The 21,594-nt window shown below is 43.8% G+C and overlaps 1 protein-coding gene across 1 annotated transcript; it reads right to left on the reverse strand.

Moving 5' to 3' along the window:
* Positions 1–397: 397 nt before the first annotated feature.
* PDHB (pyruvate dehydrogenase E1 beta subunit) lies at positions 398–21,594 on the reverse strand. The gene is made up of 10 exons (XM_029600970.1): positions 21,457–21,594; positions 21,279–21,338; positions 20,200–20,307; positions 20,059–20,121; positions 19,945–19,980; positions 19,501–19,786; positions 14,414–14,524; positions 1,680–1,771; positions 1,275–1,416; positions 398–949 (listed from the first exon to the last, which is right to left on the reverse strand). Exons 1-10 carry the CDS (start codon positions 21,490–21,492, stop codon positions 804–806), a joined length of 1,080 nt encoding a protein of 359 aa, XP_029456830.1. The 5' UTR covers positions 21,493–21,594; the 3' UTR covers positions 398–803.

Genomic DNA, 21,594 nt, shown 5'->3' on the forward strand with positions numbered 1-21,594 from the left:
TTCATTGCCAGAGGATGTGGTTACAGCAGTTAGTGTAACTGGGTATAAAAAAGGTTTGGAGAAGTTCCTAGAGGAAAAAAAACCACAAACTGCTATTAATTAATAAGCAATAGTAACTTGTGATTTATTTAATGTTTGGGTACTTGTGACTTGGATTGGCCACTGTTGGAAACAGGATACTGGGCTTGAAGGACCCTTGGTCTGATACCCAGTATGGCAATTCTTATAGTCTTATGACTAGTTGCGATGAGGTCTGTATGAAATCCCCACAAAATTCATATGTATTATATTTAAATGTGACGGGATCATGAGGACAATTGCTATAGAGCCCACTCCTGCATTAGTACATCAGCCCTCTGTTGTGCTAATATAAGAAACTGAAAATAAATGAAGAGCATGAGCCACAAAACAGTTTACTCCTCTGCAAGAAACATGCCTCATCATTGTACAAAATCAAACTTTGTTGTAACTCAAAAGGGTATAGGAAAAATGCACACTGCTAACTGAGCAGTTTACAAGGATGTACATGTCGCAGTGTAAAGTAAAGTAGGCCAAATAAATAAATCCATATATGTAACATGATTGTTAGGGCTTTAAAGAATAGGCTGCTAAGCAGACCCATAACTATAAAACATGTTCTCCAATACAGGTGAGAATGGTGTAGCTAGAATACAAATTAAAAATCACAAAAACAAAGAGGCCCTTCAGGGTGCAGTCAAAAAGGTGACACCTTAGTTTTCAAATATTTTGAAAACAGGCAGTTTTCATGGAGTTAGGAAAAATGTACAGTGTTAACAGGGCAATTAAATATGTAATGTTTTCTTGATTGCAAATATAATATCCTTTACTTGAGGTATGCAGTTTTCTTCCAAAGTCTTGGCATAAGGCATAGGAACATCTGCACCAGTAACACGTACAACTGGAGCATCCAGATAGTTGAAGGCAGGGCCTGGTAAGAATTCATATGACATGTAAGAAAAAGTACTATTGAAGTCAAACCACATCGAGAACTTGGCCTACAAATCTGACTGACAGCATTAAAAGCTGAACTGGGACTGTTTTGTAAGGAGACAAGTAGCAATTCCTGACTGGCCATGAGACATTTTAAATTCATGAAACAAAACTAAAGTAAAAAAAAAAAAAAATGGCAGCTACTCTCTTTATGGTTCCCAAAAAAGGTCTCAAATCAGTATATCTCTGCCCTGCATCGGTGTACAACACGATCCAAGCAAGTTGTGTAACTTACATACAAGCTATAGTTCATTTTTGCATACCTTCCATGATCTTGGCACAGATTTCAGCTCCTACTCCAAACTGAGGCCATCCCCCTTCCACTGTTACAAGATGATTGGTCTTCACCACACTAGTTTCTATAGATTCAATGTCCATTGGTCTAATGGTACGCAGGTTAATAACCTGAACAAAAAGATACATTTTTACAAATCACTTCTACCCTAGCAAATTAAAGCACTATGCAATTGCCTTGAATACAATTCATGTGCTTTAAATACTTTGCTCACAAATTTCTAAAACTGAAAGACAATGAGTTTTCATGGTAGGTCTTCTTGTGACATGACTATTAGGGGCAAAGTACTTAGATGATGAATTACTTCAGTGCACATGATCTGAAAAACTCTTTACCATGGATGGAGTTCCTTTGACTACTAAGACTGCCATACCTCACATTCAACACCTTCCTTTGCCAGCACAGTAGCAGCTTCCAAGCAATGTCCAACAGATCTAGAGTGTGAAACCAAGGTCAAGTGACTTCCTGCAACAAGAGAAAGATACCTGTGATGTCAGGAATGGAAAAAATGGACTATTCTCCTTAATGCAACAGCTCTCTCTTTTCCACAGTTACTAGTAAAGCAGGTTTTTCATTTCATGGAGCTTTCAAGTAAGCATATTTTTTTCTGTTAACAGTTTGTGCATTAGATTTTCAAAAGAAAAAAAACACACACTATGGGGTAATTTTAAAACAGCTTCCATGCATTTACGTAAGTTACAACAATTTTCAAAATGAATGTATGCATGTATCCTGGCAAAACTACCTCTACACTATTACATCTATTTGATGTGGGTATTTGATGTGAAAGTTTATGTGCATACTTTTTATAAGTCAAAAGGTAAGTGCATAAAATTAAGTTGCCTACTTGTAATTAGTATCCTCCATGAATAGCAGGACAAGTTAGTCACATTTGTGGGATATCTAACCATGCCAAGGATAGATGTGCATAATACTGCTAACCGTAAAACGATGTTTTCTGTAGATAGCAGGATGAATTAGACATGATCTGTAGGTGATGTTATCGGCGGTATGGAACAGAACTGTCTCCAAACTAGTACAGGTTGAAGTTCCCTCAGTCTATACCAAAAGTCAATAGGCGCATAGTCTACTCTCCAGGGAGGAGGGTGTCTAATTCATCCTGCTATCTATGGAAAACAGTTTACGATAAGCAAATTTCCTTTTTCCCCCATTGATAAGCAGAGCTGAATTAGGACAGTTTTTGAGTACTTGCCAGGTTCTTATGGCCTGGACTGGCCACTGTTGGAAAACAGGATGCTGGGCTTGATGGACCCTAAGGGTCTCACCCAGTATGGCATTTTCTTATGTTCTTATGGGGAGTCCCAAGTTAAAGGTTGCAATAGAACATTTACTGTTAAGCAAGCCGTACTTCACCATAGAGATGAGACTATGGTCATAGTACATGATGCAGAACTGCCTTTCCAATCGCACTGTCCAAAGAAGCCAGGCTATCTAGGCAAACAGTGTGACGTGAAGATATGCACAGATGACTAGGTAAGCTGCTTTGCAGATATCCTCAACAGGGACTGCTTTGAAGTGCGCAATTGAGGAAGCGTTTGCTCAAACCTGGTGAGCTCTCACTGGATTGAGAGATTGAGTCAGTCGCTGCATAGCAATGTTGGTTGCAGTTTGTAATCCAGTTGGATAAAGTTTTATTTGCTACAGCAATGCCAAGTCTGTTTTCCTGTAGGACTGTATGCAGCGTGTATAGTAAGCTAGAGCCCTTTTGCAATTCAAGGTATGCAATGCTCTTTCACTGCCATGACCATGAGGATGTGGAAAGAAGGTAAGCAGTGAAATCAATTTGTTTAAAGTGAATTGCAGACACAATCTTCGGCAAGAGTTTAGGCTGTGTTCTAAGAACCACTTTATCATGAAAGAACTCCATATATGGAGGGTGATGCAGTGGAGCCTGAAGTTCACTGACATGCTGTGTATGGAAGTAATTGCTACTAGGAAAACCACTTTAGAGATGTTGTTTCCAATGGTTCAAATGGATATTGCATTAGGTGAGTGAGGATGACATTTAGATCCTAAGGAATTGGTGGACGGGAATGCATAAGGCCTTTCATAACCTAGAGAAAAGAGGATGCATAGAGATAGGTAACCCATTTTCAGGAGAGTGATGGGCCACAACAGCGCTAAGATGTACCCGTAATGAAATAGTCGCCAGGCCCGATTGGGACAAAATGAAGATAGGACAATGGGTGCTTCGGCTCACAAGCAAACGGTTCCAGATTATGTGAAGCACTCCAGGTTGCGTATCTTTTCCACTTGAAGGAGTAACTGCATCTCATGGAAAGCTTTCTATCCACTAGGAGTATGCCATAGTCGCCTTACTCGTAAGTATTCTATAACATTTATGTTTAAAGTTTTGTGCTTTGCTTTTGCTAGATAGACACCACAGAAAAGAATATTTAGATGAAATGCTGTATAAGCTAGAAATGTTAGTGGGCTATAGTTAGAGTATACCAAGGCCAGTGCTGACACTTCAGTTTAGCTGCAAACTCATAGATAGCACTTACAAACTGAACGAGAACGAATTTACATATAGCTACTTGGATTATTTTAATTAAATAGCCAGTCATAGAAATATTTTGACGTGTAATCCAGTCATTGGTTTAGGGGTTAGAAGTGTGAAAAGGTGTAAACCCTTTATAATGCCTCGATTCAGAAAATTATCAGAAAAAGCTCCATACCGGTGTCTTGCATAGTACTCTGTCACTCTTACTCCATAAACTATACAATATTATATTATTTGTAGACCTTAAAAGGCTTTTTCTCCTCAGCGGTTGGCTCTAAGCATTTCTTAAACCACACCACCATGTGTCTGGACTGCTCTAGCTGGCTGAAGAGGAAGGAGAAATTAGTTCTTACCTGATAAAATTTCCTTTCCTCGAGTCCAGCCAAACCAGTCCAGGACCCTTCCTGCCAAATGTATTATTCTCCCAATTCATATTCAGATTAACTGCTTGTGTGTTCTAATCAGTGCGCTAGATGTTAAGGTAAAGCAAAATTGCTTACCTTGTAATAGGTGTTATCCCAGGACAGCAGGATGTAGTCCTCACATATGGGTGACATCATTGATGGAGCCCTGGTACGGAAACCTGTCTGTCAAAGTTTCTAGAAACTTTTGACTGGCCCTGTGAGGCCACTGAGCATGCCATGCTATTCTCTGCCACAGGGGTCTCTCTTCAGTCTCGTACGTAGCAATAAGCTTTAGTAAAAATAAAATAATAAAACGTATCGGACCCAACTCCGCGGGGTGCCGGGTGGGTTTCGTGAGGACTACATCCTGCTGTCCTGGGATAACACCTATTACAAGGTAAGCAATTTTGCTTTATCCCAGGACAAGCAGGATGCTAGTCCTCACATATGGGTGATTAGCAAGCTAGAGGCCTGAGTCATTTTGTAGTGAAGCAACAGAATGTATTGTTGAAAATGAGGCAGCCGAAGATCACAGCAGATTGGATGCAGAAGGCGTTGGGTTAAACTGGAAACAAGTTCTTTAAGACAGATTGTCCGTAAGCTGAATCTTGTCATCCTTCTTTGTCCAAACAGTAATGAGCTGCAAAGGTGTGAAGAGAACTCCATGTTGCTGCTTTACATATGTCAAGAACTGGCACTGAACGATAGTGTGCTACTGAGGTTGACATTGCTCTCACTGAATGCGCCTTTACTCGCCCTTGGAGAGGAAGGCCTGCTTTTTCATAGCAAAACTGTATACAATCTGCTAGCCAATTGGATAGAGTATGTTTACCCACTGCTTTTCCCGGTTTGTTTGGATCATAAGATACAAAGAGTTGATTGGATTTCCTCTGGATTACAGTGCGGTCTAAGTAAAATGCTAGCGCACGCTTACAGTCCAAGGTATGTAAGGCCCTTTCTCCTTGGTGAGAATGAGGCCTTGGAAAGAATGTGGGTAAAACTATGGATTGGTTTAAGTGGAATTCCGTAACTACTTTGGGAAGGAATTTTGGATGTGTACGGAGAACCACTCTGTCATGTAGGAATTTTGTATAGGTGAGTACGTGTCAAGTGCTTGTAACTCACTAACTCTTCTAGCCGATGTAATGGCTATGAGGAAGATAGTCTTCCATGTGAGAAATTTAAGATCACAGGAATTCATGGGTTCGAAAGGAGAACGCATGAGTCTTGTTAAGACCAAATTCAGGTCCCATTCTGTGACTGGTGGCCGAATTGGTGGTTTAAGTTGAGTTAAACCTCTCATAAACCTGCTGACGAGGTTGTATGGATATTGGTGCATCTCCCATCTTGTTATGTAAGCTGAGATTGCACTTAAATGTACTCTTACAGATGAAGTCTGGAGACCAGAATCTGAAAGATGGCATAAGTAGTCTAGTAGAGAAGTTGTGGGGCAGGAGAAAGGATCAATACTCTTTTGTATGCACCACAAAGTAAATCTTTTCCATTTCGAAGAATAATTCTTACGTGTGGAAGGTTTGCGTGAAGCTATAAGCACTTGAGATATATTGGTTGAAAGACTGAGTGGTTGTAAGATCAAGCTTTCAACATCCATGCTGTCAGGGATAGGGATTGAAAGTTGGGGTGGCGCAACCGACCCTGATCCTGAGTTATGAGAGTGGGAGCTACACCCAGGCGAATTGGATCCCTGATCGAAAGGTCTAGAAGTGTGGGAAACCATACTTGTCGAGGCCAATACGGGGCTATGAGTATCATGGACCCCTTGTCCTGTTGTAGCTTCACTAGAGTTTTGGTTATGAGCGGTATTGGAGGATACGCGTATAGAAGGCCCGAGTTCCAAGGGCGAGTAAAAGCATCCTGGGCTAGCTGGTGATTCTGTCTGTATAGAGTGCAGAATTTGTCCACTTTGTGATTCAGGTGTGACGCAAAGAGGTCTATTGTTGGTTGTCCCCAACGTTGAAATATCCTGGTCGCTACTAAGGGTTCCAGGGACCATGCGTGTGGTTGGAACTGATGACTGAGTCGATCCGCCAGTACATTGTGAATGCCGGCCAGATAAGTGGCCCAGAGAAACACTGAGTGTGCTAGGGCCCAGTCCCAAATCTGTGCAGCTTCTTAACAAAGGAGATACGAGCCCATACCTCCCTGTTTGTCGATGTACCACATGGCTACTGTGTTGTCCGTTTGGATCAGAACAGTCTTGTGTGAAAGGCAGTCCTTGAACGCATGCAGCACATAATGTATAGCTCGAAGTTCCCGGAAATTGATTTGAAATGTTGCTTTGAGCTTTGTCCAAGTACCTTGGGTTTGGAGATTGTTTATGTGAGCTCCTCAACCCAAAGGTGGATGCATCTGTAGTTTAAGTTAACTGTAGGACTGGTTGTTGGAAGGGTAGGCCCTTGCACAAATTGTCCCTGTTTGCCCATCAAAGTAGAGAGGAATGTAGCTGGTGGGTTACCTGAATTGGAGAGGACAGTGGCTGAATGACCTGGATCCATTGTGATCTTAGAGACCATTGCGTTACTCTCATGGCTAACCTTGCCATAGGAGTGACATGAACTGTGGATGCCATGTGGCCTAGTAAGGTTAGAAACTGATGAGCCGTTGCTTGTTTCTGTGAGTGAATCGAGTTTGCCAGAAGGAAAAGTGTGTCTACCCGATCCTCGGGTAGAAAGGCCTTCAAGAGGGTGGTGTTCAATTCTGCTCCTATGAATTGAAGCAGGTGAGACAGAGTGAGATGGGACTTTTGATAATTGATGAGAAAGCCCATGGAGTGAAGTAGAGTAATTGTTCGACTGAGAGAAGCCAGAGCTCCTTGTTGAAATTGACTTCTGATGAGCCAGTCGTCTAAACAGGGAAAATCATGGACACTTTCCTTGTGCAAGTGTGCTGTATTACTGCCTGACATTTGGTGAATACTCTGGGAGCAGAGGCAAGTCCGAATGGCAGTACTCTGTATTGGAAATGTTGATGACCCACCATGAAGCGCAGGTACTTGCGATGAGGAGGGAATATTGGAATGTGAGCGTAAGCGTCTTGAAGATCCAGAGAACAAAGCCAATCTCCTGTTTGAAGAAGTGGAAGCATGGTGCCTAGAGAAACCATTCTGAACTTTTCTTTCTTTAGAAATTTGTTGAGATTTCTGAGGTCTAGGATGGAGCGTAGGCCTCCGGTTTTCTTTGGAATGAGGAAATAACTGGAATAGAATCCTCTGCCCTGCTGAGTCCGGGGCACCAGCTCTACAGCTCTGGCTCTCAGAAGGGTGGATAGTTCTACTTGTAATTGAATTATGTGATTTTCCTTTTAGAGAAAGAGGTCTCTGAGGAGAATCTGTTGGAATTGAGAGGGTAACCTCGAGATATTATTGCAAGTACCCATTGGTCTATTGTTATTTGTAACCAATTGTTGTAAAAGGAGGATACTCGACCTCCTACCGGAAGCTCTGGATGAGGATTGGAGAGATGGCTTCGGTCTCTGGGAAAGGCCTCAAAAGCCTGCAGCCGGTCCCATCTGTGGCGGAGGTTGAGGCCTAGCCGCCCTAGGTTGACTGGGCTGAGCTCTTTTTTGCGGCCTAAAGGATCTGCTCCTAGATGTTGGAGGATAATAACGCCTCTGTTTATAGAAGGGCCTTCTAGGTTCTTTTTTTTTTTAGGCCTACGAGTTGACTGTGTAGCCGGATCCTGCGGAATCAATGAAAGTTGTTGCAGGGTTTCTGTGAGCTCTTTCAATTGAGCAACCGCATCTTGTACCTTGAAACCAAAAAGGTTATCACCAAGACATGGGAGGTCAACCAATTTTTCTTGGACTTCAGGCCTGAGGTCCGAGGCTTTAAGCCATGCCCAACGTCTTGCACTTTATTCCAGATGCAGCCACTCTGGATGCTGTTTCAAAGTCATCATAGGCAGCATGGACTTCGTGCTTGCCCGCTTCTAGCCCTTTGTGGATAATTGCCTGAGCTGCTTCTTGATGTTGTTGTGGCAATGATGGTATAAACTCCTGCATCTGTTTCCACAGATTTCTTTGATATAGAGTCATGTATAATTGGTAAGAAGATATTTTAGAATTTAACATGGCTCCTTGATAAACCGTCCTTCCCAGGAAATCCAAGAATCTGTGATCTTTTCCTGGGGGAGTTCAGGAATGTGGTCTTATCCTTTTCAACTTCTTTTGTGCAGATTCTACCACCACCAATTGGTGTGGAAGCTGTGACTTTTGGTAGCCAGGAGCAGACTGCACCAAATAAGTTGTGTCCATTCTTTTATTTACAGCAGGCACTGACCATGGATGCTCCCAAAGCCGATGCTGTAGGTCCAGAAGAGCATCATGGACAGGTATGGCTACTACTTGCTTTGGAGGGTCCACAAACTGGAGAACCTCCAATGTTTGTTGCCTTGAAACTCTTTGTCACCAAGGTGAAGGGTATGGTGTCCGCCATCTCCTGGATGAAATTTGTGAATGATAAATCCTCCGGTGGAGATGTCTTCCTTGGGTCTAGAGGTGAAGGATCTGACATGAAATCTTCAGATTAAATGTCTGTGTGTCCTTCATCCCAAGTATCGTATGAATCATGTTGAGGAGGAGATATTGGAGAAGACCTAGGCTCCCTGAAGGACCTGGTTGTGGGTCATCGAGGGGTATCCTTTCAGGCTGTTCTTCCCGAGGCTTGGGAGGAAGAGCACCGACTACCTTGTCAAATCTCTTCATTAAGAGTTGATAGAGTGCTAGTTCTGGATGTCCTGGGTCCCCAGGTGAAATTGCCATCGATGGTATCAGGGCCGGAATCGAAGATGGCATCGGTGTCATCAATGGTCGTGCCGGTATCACTTTTGGTTGTGGTGCCGGCATCTGTGTAGACACCGGCATCGACGGAATCGTCTGCATCGGTGTAGTCACCGGCATCGGGAGTAGTACCGGCATCGGTTCAGGAACTGGCATCGGTGAAGGTACCGGAGTGGGCATCTGTTCCTTAATGGCCTGGAGCACTGCTTGCTGGATAAAATCAGACAATTCCTGCAGAACAGCTGGTGCAGGCATAGCAGCTGAACGCGGTAGCGGTGGAGGCATTGATACTCCTTCCTCAGAGCCCTGTGGAGGTTCGAGTACTAGTGTTTCTTCGCTAGGTGAAGGCCCCGGTGTTGAAGGTAGCGGTGTTTCCTGAAGTTTTAGCCGCTTAGCGGTCGGTTCCTCCGGGGAGAGTAGCGCCGCTGGTGTCGATGTCTGTGACGGTGTTCGATCACGGACCTTGTCGATGCTATCGATGGCGATGGATGGTCTCCGGACCCCTCCGGACGACGTTTTTACAATACTATTCGTTTTGAGACTCCGGCCGGAGATGATTTTGTTGATGTTGAGGGAGAAGGCAGAAGCTGTAGATGGAAAAGATGTTCCATCTTCTCTTGGCGAAGTTTTCTTCCCTTGGGAGTCATCTCTGCACATTTAGGGCAGGTTGTAACATCATGTTTGTCCCCCAAACAAAGGACACACTCAAGGTGTGGATCTGAAATGGACATTGTCCGATTACATAAGAACATAAGAAATTGCCATGCTGGGTCAGACCAAGGGTCCATCAAGCCCAGCATCCTGTTTCCAACAGAGGCCAAAACCAGGCCACAAGAACCTGGCAATTACCCAAACACTAAGAAGAACCCATGCCACTGATGCAATTAATAACAGTGGCTATTCCCTAAGTATAATTGATTAATAGCCATTAATGGACTTCTCCTCCAAGAACTTATCCAAACCTTTTTTGAACCCAGCTACACTAACTGCACTAACCACATCCTCTGGCAACAAATTCCAGAGCTTTATTATGCGTGGAGTGAAAAATAATTTTCTCTGATTAGTCTTAAAATGTGCTACTTACTAACTTCATTTTTTAAATCCGGTAGCCATTTTCAAATCGACAGCCGTCTATGAAATGAGAGAAAGAATTATGAGGAAAAAAGTTTTTACTCGGGGAGTAAAAACGAGACTATGATTACTCACCAGCCGGTGGAAATCTGAGAGATCCCTTGTGGGAGAAAATGAATGAGAAATAAATGACTTTTTAGTCAGTAAACACTGTGAGAAAACTCACAAGGCTCCTTGCTCCGCGATGCCTACAGTAGCGCGGAAAAACGAAGACTGAAGAGAGACCCCTGTGGCAGAGAATATCTGGGCATGCTCAGTGGCCTCACAGGGCCAGTCAAAAGTTTCTAGAAACTTTGACAGAAAGTTTTCCGTACCAGGGCTCCATCAATGATGTCACCCATATGTGAGGACTAGCATCCTGCTTGTCCTGGGATAATAAACTTTATCAAGGAATGCAGGTTATGTCTGTTCAATTTCTTGTTTGTTTATTTTGCCCTTGGAAACCCTCCAGTTATTGCTTGGTAGAAAGGTAAAGTTTAGTGTATTAAAAATGTTTATCTTAGTTTGTTACACAGAAGACTGGCAGGTGAGATCAGCAAATCTGTTAGTCTCTTCTCCATCTGCTGGTTGGGAGGCATAGCCCATGCATCTGGACTGGCCAGGCTGGACTGCTCTGGCAGTAAGCTATACATGCTCAGTAGTCGCTGAGGTCCCTCAGTCATATGATAGCTACTAAAGTAATGGAATGAAAGTCTGGAAGGTGGAAGGATATGTGCGATTGATTTGGCTTGCTGTCCACTGAGATCCCCAGTTACAGGAACTTAATTTTTTCCATGTACAAGCAGGAAAGAGTCACTTGTGGAAACTCCCAAATTATGGGTTGTCTTGCAGTCCCTAGTATTTCACTTTCTCCGACATCCCACTGAATGGGTGTTTGCAGGTGGAAGTTCTCTCTTACTGAGTTTTAACACATTTCACAGTAGTGACTGGCCAAAGTTGCTGTCCTTCTAGGAGTCAGCATCTAGGTAGTAGAGGGATGCAAAGATATGCACAGAGCTTCAAGCGGCCAATATGCAAAGGTCTTCAATAGAGACTGAACTCAGCTGACACTGGAGTAGTTTTCTAAAAGGTTAAGAAATGAAGTTACAATATCTTGTATGGTCATGGCCAAACATTTCAATTTTTGCTTCATCATTCCAATGCACTTTGTTCCAAAATGTTTTAGGCTTATCAAGATTTTGGTTTGCATACTTTACACAATGACTTTGGTAATGAGGCTGTAGAAAAAATTGTTTTCTTCCAACAACTCTCCCATGCAGATTGCTTATACAACAACAATCTGTTGTCAATATGTGGACTACTCCAGTATCAACTACATTTTTCAGTAGGTCATTGCAGATTTGACCAATTTTCGGGCAGTTCTTTAGAGATTTTTGTTGGTCTTCTAGATCTTGCTTTGACTTCAACTGTTACATGGAACTTCAATTTCTTAACAATGTTTCAGACAGTGGAAACTGTTAGCTGGAAGCGTATATATAGATTTTTTTTAAATAACCTTCCACTGCTTTGTAAAAGTGAATTATCTTCATTTTCATATGATCAGACAGCTGCTTAGGAGGATCCCATGGTTCTCAAAAGCAGACATGACAACAATCTCACAATTTGCAGATCTTCAAATATTTGATGGATCAGACTAACTGAAGTTTGCATGGGAATGTTAAGCTACTTCAGAAATCGCTCTGGATTCCAGTTCCTCTTGTACTTCTATAGAAATAGCCTGGGATATCTTCCTGATGATGTCTGAAGGCCAAGTGCTCCTAATTAGCAGAGATGGATTTGATATAAGACCGAGGGACTTGATGTCCACGACACCCTGCAGCTCCCAGGAGTGTTTGCACTCAGCCTCCTGCAGAGTAGGATGCCTTTGCGAATCTTCCTGCTTGGAGGCAAATCCACTGTAGTAGTCAGGCTCCCGCTCAACAGAAGAATGGGGTCTGCTCTGCACCAACTCCATATACTGGAGAGAGTACAAGAGGTGGCTGCAATAGCATACCTGAGCTCAAGGAGATAGACTAAAGGCTTGTCAGGTGCTAGACTAGTAAGTCCTGAATCATTTTGCTGAGATTCACCTTCTAGATCAGTAATGAAGACTTAATATTGCCCTAGGAGGGGAGCAACAGGCAGTCCTCCTAGGTAATCAAAGCTAATCCAGGTTTGGAGATCACTGGAGAAAGTAAAAGGAGATTAGATGTCATGCCTGACTCCAAGGACAGCAGCAACATCAATATCGATGCCATTTGGTATCTATCCCAATGTTGATAACAGAGGTCAACAGAGTATGAATGTCAAAGAGACAGGTACACGGGCCAGGACAGCCTCCACAGGTGCAGACATCGACATCTCAGGTACCAAAGCAACCTGCAACAATGCACCAGCCATCCAACTATGGACCAGCTTAGGTGCACGGATGGCACAGTCTTCTTATCCCCAAAGGACAGTTAAGACTGCTAAGCTGCAAAGGCTTTGAGGTCCAAGTCAACAATGAAAACCCTCACTCCCTCCTCAGTTGATGTAGATGGGCAGACTAGATAGACTGCATGATCTTTTTCTGTCATCATGTTTCTCCTGCCAGGCCATGGCTCATGCAGGACAGCCTGAAGAGAATTGATGTGTTTCAGCCTGTCCTACCTCAACTCTAGCTCCAAGGAAGGCCTCCTCCTCCCCAGTGAAGCTGAGTGGCTCAGGGGTTATTGCCTGACAGTACTACTTCAGTGTAGTCTCATCTTCCCAAGACATCTCAATGTATACATAATTTTCACATCATGACATCCTACTATCCCTTGCTGTAATTTTACCTAAATCAGTTCCATGTAACGATATAATCCTGTTTTTTATTATTATTGCTATTATTACTTTTCATGCATTATTTGTTCCATTTTTCCACTCTGCCTTTCCTATAACCAATTACTCTGTTATCTATTAGTTCCTGTTTCCCCCTCCCTGTTCCATTTAATTTTCAATCTGCAGTTATGATGTAAACCAATATGATGTTTCACACTAATACAGTTATATAAAAAGCTTTAAATAAATAATCTATACCTAGGAAAATGCAGGTGCACGCTGTCACTATCAGTATGCTACTTAAATCATATGGCTCTTGTCAGTCACAGCTGGGAAAAGGGAATAAGTTAAATTAAAGAAAGTTCTCTCTCTCTAGAAGGCCACACAACCACTGGGCATGTGCAGCATACCACACAAGCTCAGAAGTAAAAAAAAATGTATGTGTTTCTGAGCTATGCATTTCTGTCCTTGGCACTGTTGGATTCCATCACCCCACAAATGTGACTGACTTTTCTGCAGGTCATGGAAAATGAAAACCCTGCCCAGATACCACCTCCTAGAATGCAGGGCAAAGTGCACGTATACATGTTTTGTGTGAGCAATTTTATAAAGAAGCATTTCGCTGGCTAAAGTACTGCTTTACTTGCACAAATGCCTTTGAAAAAAAAAGTTACTTCCCTATGTATGTGAGTTTTAACATTTTCAAGAGTAAACTGAATGAGCAACAGAAGTATTCAGATATTTCAAAAGTACTGAATAAGAAAATCAAGCTCTTACAAGGTACATATCTACTTTTAATATGATCCAATAATCTAACCACATTCAGTCCATTTGCTCTTTCAGGGTCTTCACAACCAGTCATACAAATAACCCATGAATACATGAGAAACGTTTAATCAATATTCTAGACATCTGTCAAGAACTGAATTCATATTCTGACTTAAAAAAATATACTTAGCTTATTAAAATGCAATTAAATTACATATATTAAATAACATGAATTTTTAAGATTGAAATATAGACCCAACATTAGTAGTATAAGTGGAAATGGAAGAGAAAAACAGTCATGCTGATTCCAGACAACCATGCTCTGAAGGTTAAAAAGAACAAGGTTTATTCAAGCCACTAAAATGGTACCTCCACTATCACTAATTTAATAGCTGAAGAGAAGTCCAAGACAAGCAAATTCGTTGTTTGTTTTTTTTTGGGGGGGGGGGGGGGGGGGCCCTTAATATGAACACAAGGATAAACTGGTAAAATACAGATGGGGTCAAGCTAGGCAATTCTGACAAATAAAACAGATTCATAGTTGCATCTCTCATGCCTAGTTTAACCCAGAAAGGAAGATGGCCAAGAGTAGTAAAGAAAAATACAATGTAAAATTAAGATCCACCTGACATATAAAAATGAAAAATGCATTTAAGGTATATCAATCCAGTTGAATGAAATGAGAACAAATGCTTTACTGACCTGGTCTTTCAATTTTAGCTTTTCCAATTTTAATCACAAAGTCCTTTGACAGAGCTTCTTCAGACGTTTCAAAGGGGACACCATACATTAATTCATTTTCCAGCATTACAACTACATGAATACACAAATGGGAAAAAAAAAATCTAACATTTAGAATAAAGACATATTTGTAATGTGCTCCAACCATATGAATTATCAACTTTGAAAGTGAAGAGAACTATATCCATAGTAAAAATATAGATCTTAACACACTACTAGCAATGTGGGGGGGGGGGGGTTGGGGTTTTTTTTTTAATAATTAAGAGATTGATTCACTAAGAGTCCCCCCTTTTGAGATCTGAATCTTCAGAAGAAAAACAATATTTAAACATTACTAATATAGTTACCCTCATTATTAAAAATGTTAATGTAATAATGCATTGCTATGCAGAGCACCAACAGCTAAGGAGTGGCCTCTAGAACATTTGAATGGAATATAACAAGAATAAAAAACCACACATAGTTAGGGGACAATTGTCAGTAACTCAGATTATGTAAAATATGTGGGTACTTTTGTGCCTGTGGACTCTAGCTAATTTTCAAAGCCAGCCAACCCAGGCAGTTTCCCTTTGTACCCACCTGCTCTGTATGAATTTTCAATGTCCCTACCTGAAGGTGGCTGAACAGGGGCAAAAAAATACTGCATATATTTGAACATCTAACACACTACATGCTATTTACTCCCCCACCCTAAAAAGAAAATTGTTTCTTACCTGATAATTTTCGTTCCTGTAGTACCACAGATCAGTCCAAATCATGGGTTATGCCTCCCTTCCAGCAGATGGAGACAGAGAAAAACTTGAAGGGCACCCTCACTTAACCTGGTGTGCCTCCTACATCCCTTCAGTATATTGAATAACCAAGCAGAATAATAATTAATTAATCATACTAGCAATGACTCAAGCAAGAACAGAACCGCAACAATAACCGGATAACATTGAAAGCAATCTGTAGAGTTCTCTCTTAGTATACTGCAATCAAATAACCAGATACCCGTGCGCGGACTCCTGAAATATTGAAACCCAATGCCACCCACTCCTAAACCTAGGACGGGTGTCTGGACTGATCCGTGGTACTACAGGAACGAAAATTATCAGGTAAGAACCAATTTTCTTTTCCCTATACGTACTTGGATCAGTCCAGACCGTGGGATGTACCAAAGCTTCCCTAAACCGGGTGGGACCTTGCGAGTCCCATGCGCAGCACGCCACTGCCAAAATTGAAGCTTTCTGGAGCCTGAACATCCAAACGGTAGTGGCGAGCAAATGTATGGCGTGTCTTCCAAGTAGCAGCTCTACAAATCTCTTGGGGCGAAAACAACTGGCATTCGGCCCACGAAGTCGCTTGGGAATGAATAGAATGTGCATTCAGGCCCTCCGGAATGGAACAACCTTTACAACTGTATGCGGATGAAATAGCTTCTCTCAACCAGCGTGCAATCGTTGTCTTAGAAGCTTTCTGACCTCTCCTGGGACCACTCCAAAGGACAAATAAATAATCCGACAGCCTGAAAGAATTTATGATCTCCAAATAGCGCAACAAAGATCGCCGCACGTCTAAGCGACGAAGCTCCCTTGCGTGCGGATCGTCCGCAGACAAATTTGGAAACGCCGGAAGCTCAACCGACTGACTCAAATGAAAAGTCGAGACCACCTTTGGCAAAAAAAGACGGGACCGTACGAAGCGAAACACCAGAGTCAGAAATTCTCAAAAAAGGGAGCCACGAGAATGACCGGACCCCGGTGCAGCTCTATTCTCCTGAGAATCTTTCCCACTAATGGCCAGGGCGGAAACACGTAGAGGAGAATGTTGGGAGGCCAAGGGAGGGCCAGCGCACCTAATCCCTCCGAGCAATGCTCCCTCCAACGGCTGAAGAATCGGGGGGCCTTGGCGTTGCCCAAAGTCTTCATCAGATCCAGGTGAGGGGGACCCCACCTGCGAACAATGAGCTACATTGCTCGCCGGGATCGAGACGTTGCCGGCTGAGGAAGTCGGCTTGAACATTCTCCTTGCCCGCTATGTGGGAGGCAGCTAGACGATCCAAGTGCCTCTCCGCCCAAGCGAAGAGCTTGTTGGCTTCCAGCGCCATCGGACGACTGCGAGTACCCCCTTGATGATTGACGTAGGCCACCGTGGTGGAATTGTCCGACAGCACTTGAACTGCTTTGCGGCGGATCAGGGGAAGAAAAAACTTGAGAGCTAAACGCACCACCCGGCCTTCCAGGTGATTGATGTGCCACCGAGACTGGAGCAGGGACCAGTATCCCTGAGTCTCTTGAGATTGACAAACCGCCCCCCACCCAGAGAGACTGGCGTCCGTCGTGACTATGACCCATGCAGGAGTCAGCAGAGGCATCCCCTTCAGGAGATGCGCCGGTGACAGCCACCATTGTATGTCTGCAATGGTAGAGTCGGAGGGAGGTAGGGTCTCCTGGAACTGCTCGGACACTGGCTGCCAGTGGGATAACAACGCTTTCTGTAATGGACATATATGTGCAAACGCCCAGGGGACCAGGTCGATAGTGGAAGTCATGGTCCCGAGAACCTGCAGATAATCCCACGTCGTGGGAAGCGGCAGGTAAATAAAGCTGCGCACCTGATCGATGAGCTTGAGTGCCCGAGTGTCTGGGAGAAAAACTTTCCCAACTCGAGTGTCGAAATGAGCTCCCAGGAATTCCAGGACCTGTTGCTGTACCGGCGTTGCCCTCAGAAGCGGGTACAAGTCGGAAAGAAAGTCTTAGACTGTTTAGGGCGGTCCTCCGGCAGCTTATGGACCTTGTTCTAACCCAAAGATTTAATAAGCTGTTCCAGGTCCTCACCAAAGAGCAACTTGCCCTTAAAAGGAAGTGTGCCCAGCTGAGCCTTTGACGAAGAATCTGCGGACCAGTTACGCAGCCAGAGTAGTTGTCTGGCCGAAACTGAGGAAACCATTGCCTTGGCCTGGACGCAAAGCAAGACATACAGGGCATCCACACCATATGCAATGGCGCCCTCCAAGCGTTCCGCCTGCTCTGCTTCTGCAGACGGGAGGTCCTGGATGCTGAGTAATTGTTGCATCCACCAAAGACTTGCCCGCTGCAGATTGTCGCCCGGACCCCTAGAGCTAAGACCTCAAAGATCGAATTCGAGCTTGCGGTTTTGCACATCCCGTAACGCTGTGGCGCCCACCACTGGGATATTGGTATGCTTAGTGACCGCAGTAACAGAAGAGTCAACCTTTGGAATCTTCAGCATGTCCAGGCAATCCTCGGGGAGCGGGTAGAGCTTATCCATAGCTCACCCGACCCGGAGGCCCGTCTCAGGGGCTTCCCATTCCCGTAGGAGAAGCAGTTTATGGATGGGATGGAATGGGAATGTACGCGGGAGCGCCTTAAGTCCCTCCAGGACCGGGTCCGCATTAGGTGGCATCGCCTCCGTCAGAATCATCCGGCGGAGCATCAATCCCCAATTCCTGGAGAACGAAAGGTATGAAAGGTTCCAGCTCCTCCCGCTGAAATAAGCGGAGGACTCAGGGATCGTCGCCCTCGAGCGGGGGGGGGGGGGGGGGGGGGGGGAGGGGGGGGGGCTGAAACTGCCGCCTCCTCCTCAAATGCATCAAGAGGGTCCACGGGGGGCTGTGGAGAATCCACAGGGAGGGGGGGCTCCCGGGACCACCCGCACCGGGCCCTGCGGATCCGGAACCGCGGGGGGGGGGGGGGGGGGGCACCAGTGGAGGATCATCCTCCTCCTGTAGGCTAGCTAGGTATGACTTGTGCAAAAGGAGCACAAAATCTAAAGTAAATCGGGCCCGAGACGATTTTCCCGCGGGCGAGAGGAGGGGGGCGAGGGAGACGAGAGGGGGTCCGGGGCATCCCCCTGAGAGCGCACCAGGCTCAAATTGGGGGGGGGGGGGGGGGGGGGGGGACCGGCAAATCCAGCTCCTCTGGTCCCTGAGAGGCAAAATCTGCATCGGGAGAAAAAACCAAAATTCCGCAGTTTGCCGGATCGGGAATGGCCTGGCCATGCGACGTGGAGCCCGACCCCGGGCTTGAGTTTTCTCTGCCGCTGCGGAGAAGCCCTCCCCACCCGGGAGGCATTGGGAGCACACCCCATCTCTGGAGAGCCGGGCGGCCAGCTCTCCACAAGCTAGGCACAGGTTTGAACGCGGCATAACAAAATCAGCACAGCCGCGAGGGAATTTTTTTTTTTTTTTTTAAACAGCTGATAGGGAAGTCCCAGAGGAGAGGAGCAGGAGATCGAACCCCGCTCCCTCCTGAAGTCAAAACTTTACTGCCACAAAACTGTTAGAAATATTTATCTTCTCTTGCTGTTTAAATTTATTTATTTATTTTTTTTTTTTCAGCAGAGAGTACAGGGGAATGTGCTTCCCTGAAAAGGCACCCGAGGAATGGACGTCCCGGGGCAAGGCAGAAGGCTGAGGGGGAGTGACTGGCACCACCAGTATTGCCCCAATCAGGAGGTCACCGGGAAGGGAACCTAGGCTGAGCGAATCAAGGGGCAAAGCCCCCCTAGGAACCCCAAGAGCAAGGGAGACAGGACTGTCTCCCTGACACAGCCATCCAAATGACAGAAATCAAAGACTAAAAAAATTTTTTTTTTCAAAGAAATACTTCAAACAATACTTGCTTGAGCTTGCCCCCAAAGAAAAGAACAAAGAAGAAACCCCGAAGGGGGAAGGGCAAGCTAACAGGGAACCGCAGGGTGAGCTGTCTGGCATCTGCTGGAGACAGACGAATACTGAAGGGCTGCAGGGTAGGCTCTGCCCTGATATAGGATACCCTTTCAGTTTTGGTCTGTCTCCATCTGCTGGACAGGAGGCTCAACCCATGATTTGGACTGATCCGGGTACGTACAGGGAAAGTGTATGTATTTTATATTTTTGTTTTGGTACATTATATTTGAGGAAGTGTAGCACACCATGTATGTTTAGTTATTGCTTTTGTTTGTTAGGTCCTATAACATTTTGCAAACTACTTTTAAATTAGATTATCATCAGCATTTTTAGCTTAAATTGTTAAACACTAACCACTAGTATTGACTGTCCTCACCTGGGTTATCATCTCGAATGGCCGCTTTGAGTAGACCTTTGGCATCCTCTGAATTCCAAGGGCTGACTACCTTTAGTCCAGGACAATGTCCATACCAAGCTGCAAAGCACTGCGAATGTTGGGCAGCTACACCTGCTGAAGCTCCATTAGGACCCCGGAAGACAATAGGGACTGGCACCTGACCAGCAGACATGTAACACGTCTTGGCAGCAGAGTTTATTACTTGGTCTATTGCTTGCATGGAGAAGTTGAAGGTCATAAATTCACAAATAGGCCTCAACCCAGCCTGTTAAATTAGAACATATTAAATCAATATCTGAAATAATTCTCTCTTTTTTTTTTTTTTTTACAGCTGGTCAAATAGAAAGCTATTTAGATCTAAACTGTGATGACTCAGTGGTAAGTATTTTTGTAACTGTAACATTATTATTTGAAATTACATACCATTGCAGCTCCTACAGCTATTCCAGCAAAGCCCATCTTAAAAAAAAAACAAAACACACCCATTAAAACATGAATTTGAAATGTTACAAAGATATAATTTTTTTAAAATAATACCTCTGAAATAGGTGTATCTATTATTCTTTTATCTCCATATTTCTTCCAAAGACCTCTGCTAACCTGTTTAAAAAAATAAATTCAGTTTGCATACTGAGTTATTATGGCTTAAACAAAACTTTAAAGTCAAATATATCCTACCTTATAAGCACCATCATACTGGGCAACTTCTTCTCCTAGCAGAAAAACTCTATCATCCCTTTCCAGTTCTTCATCCAAAGCCTGATTTAATGCATCACGAACTGTCACCTATTGGATAAACCAATATAGAAATACACATATTTCTACTTTTAAAACTCAATAACATTCTAAAGAAAATTTTCACTTCTATAATGGAAGAAGGTGCAGGTGAAAGCAAAGCATAAATAAACTACATTTAAAGAATTGGCATAAAAGCCTTTTACAAAACGTTGGTCAAGAAAATGTGACAATTCTTAACCTTTTGATTAGGGGGCCTACTTCTGCTCTTTGCACTTAGTCGAGGTTATGGGTACTATGGAGGCAAAATTCACAGCTCCTTGCAGGAAGGGAGTCTCCACCATTGCTTAGTAGTGATACCCACCGGCCAAGGGGTAGGTACACTACTGAGTTCCGGAGAGAACTGCAGCTTGACACTCCAAAGACTGTCACTGCAGTGGCTGGGTTGAATGCAGGGTTACAAAATAAGGAAATAATCCTGGGTAGTTGTGAATCACCATCATTTACTTCTTACACTCTTTTCCACATAAAGATCTCATGATAGATATATCATAGCCCATTACAGACTGGTTCCAATTGAGCTGGAAACACAAAGCAGCAGGAAGAAACAGTTCGGACCAAGAAAACCTCCCCATCAACACAAAACAACACTTTTATCCTAAATAAAATAGACTCACTGACAAAAATATTTAAAATACACCAGGTGGTCGGTTCAAGAATGTTTATATGCATTTTGCGTGCTAAATATTATGAAAAAAATACATTAGCTACAGATCATAGTAAAGATATATAACATTTTCAATCTGTCACGCTTGCAATGTCACATTCAAGAGTCTTTACATTTTTTCCTTAATAAATCTCAACCTGATTTTTCACATTAGAATCTGACTGAATTCAAAGAACGTCAGATTTCAAACAGGCACCCATTTTAACGCTATGATAGAGCATGTAAATATATAGCTATGTTTACGGATGCCCTAAAATAAGGGCCCGGCACTCATCCTCGGCCTTTCCCCGCCTACCTGCAGCCCGACCGCCGCCGTCCGGTGAAAGTCTCTCCGCAACAATCCCACCACATGGATCTGACAAGAAAGACAGAAGCACAGGCTTTAAGTCTCTATACAGCGCGCCCTTTCCACTCCAAGGTTTTACCACAGAAACCTTAAGATCTCTTTTTTTTTTCATTTTTTTTTTTTTTACCTGCCCCCTACAGACAATATTTCTGAAAGCTGCCATCTTGAGCGTGTCCTCTGCCTAAGACGTCGCCCTTCCATGGGACTCCCACCTATCAGGCGCAGCGCTGCCCTTTTGAGAAAGTCACGCCTTGTATTTCGTCCC

The sequence above is a fragment of the Rhinatrema bivittatum genome, chromosome 4, assembly GCF_901001135.1.
Source record: "Rhinatrema bivittatum chromosome 4, aRhiBiv1.1, whole genome shotgun sequence".
Classification (NCBI taxonomy): Eukaryota; Metazoa; Chordata; class Amphibia; order Gymnophiona; family Rhinatrematidae; genus Rhinatrema; species Rhinatrema bivittatum.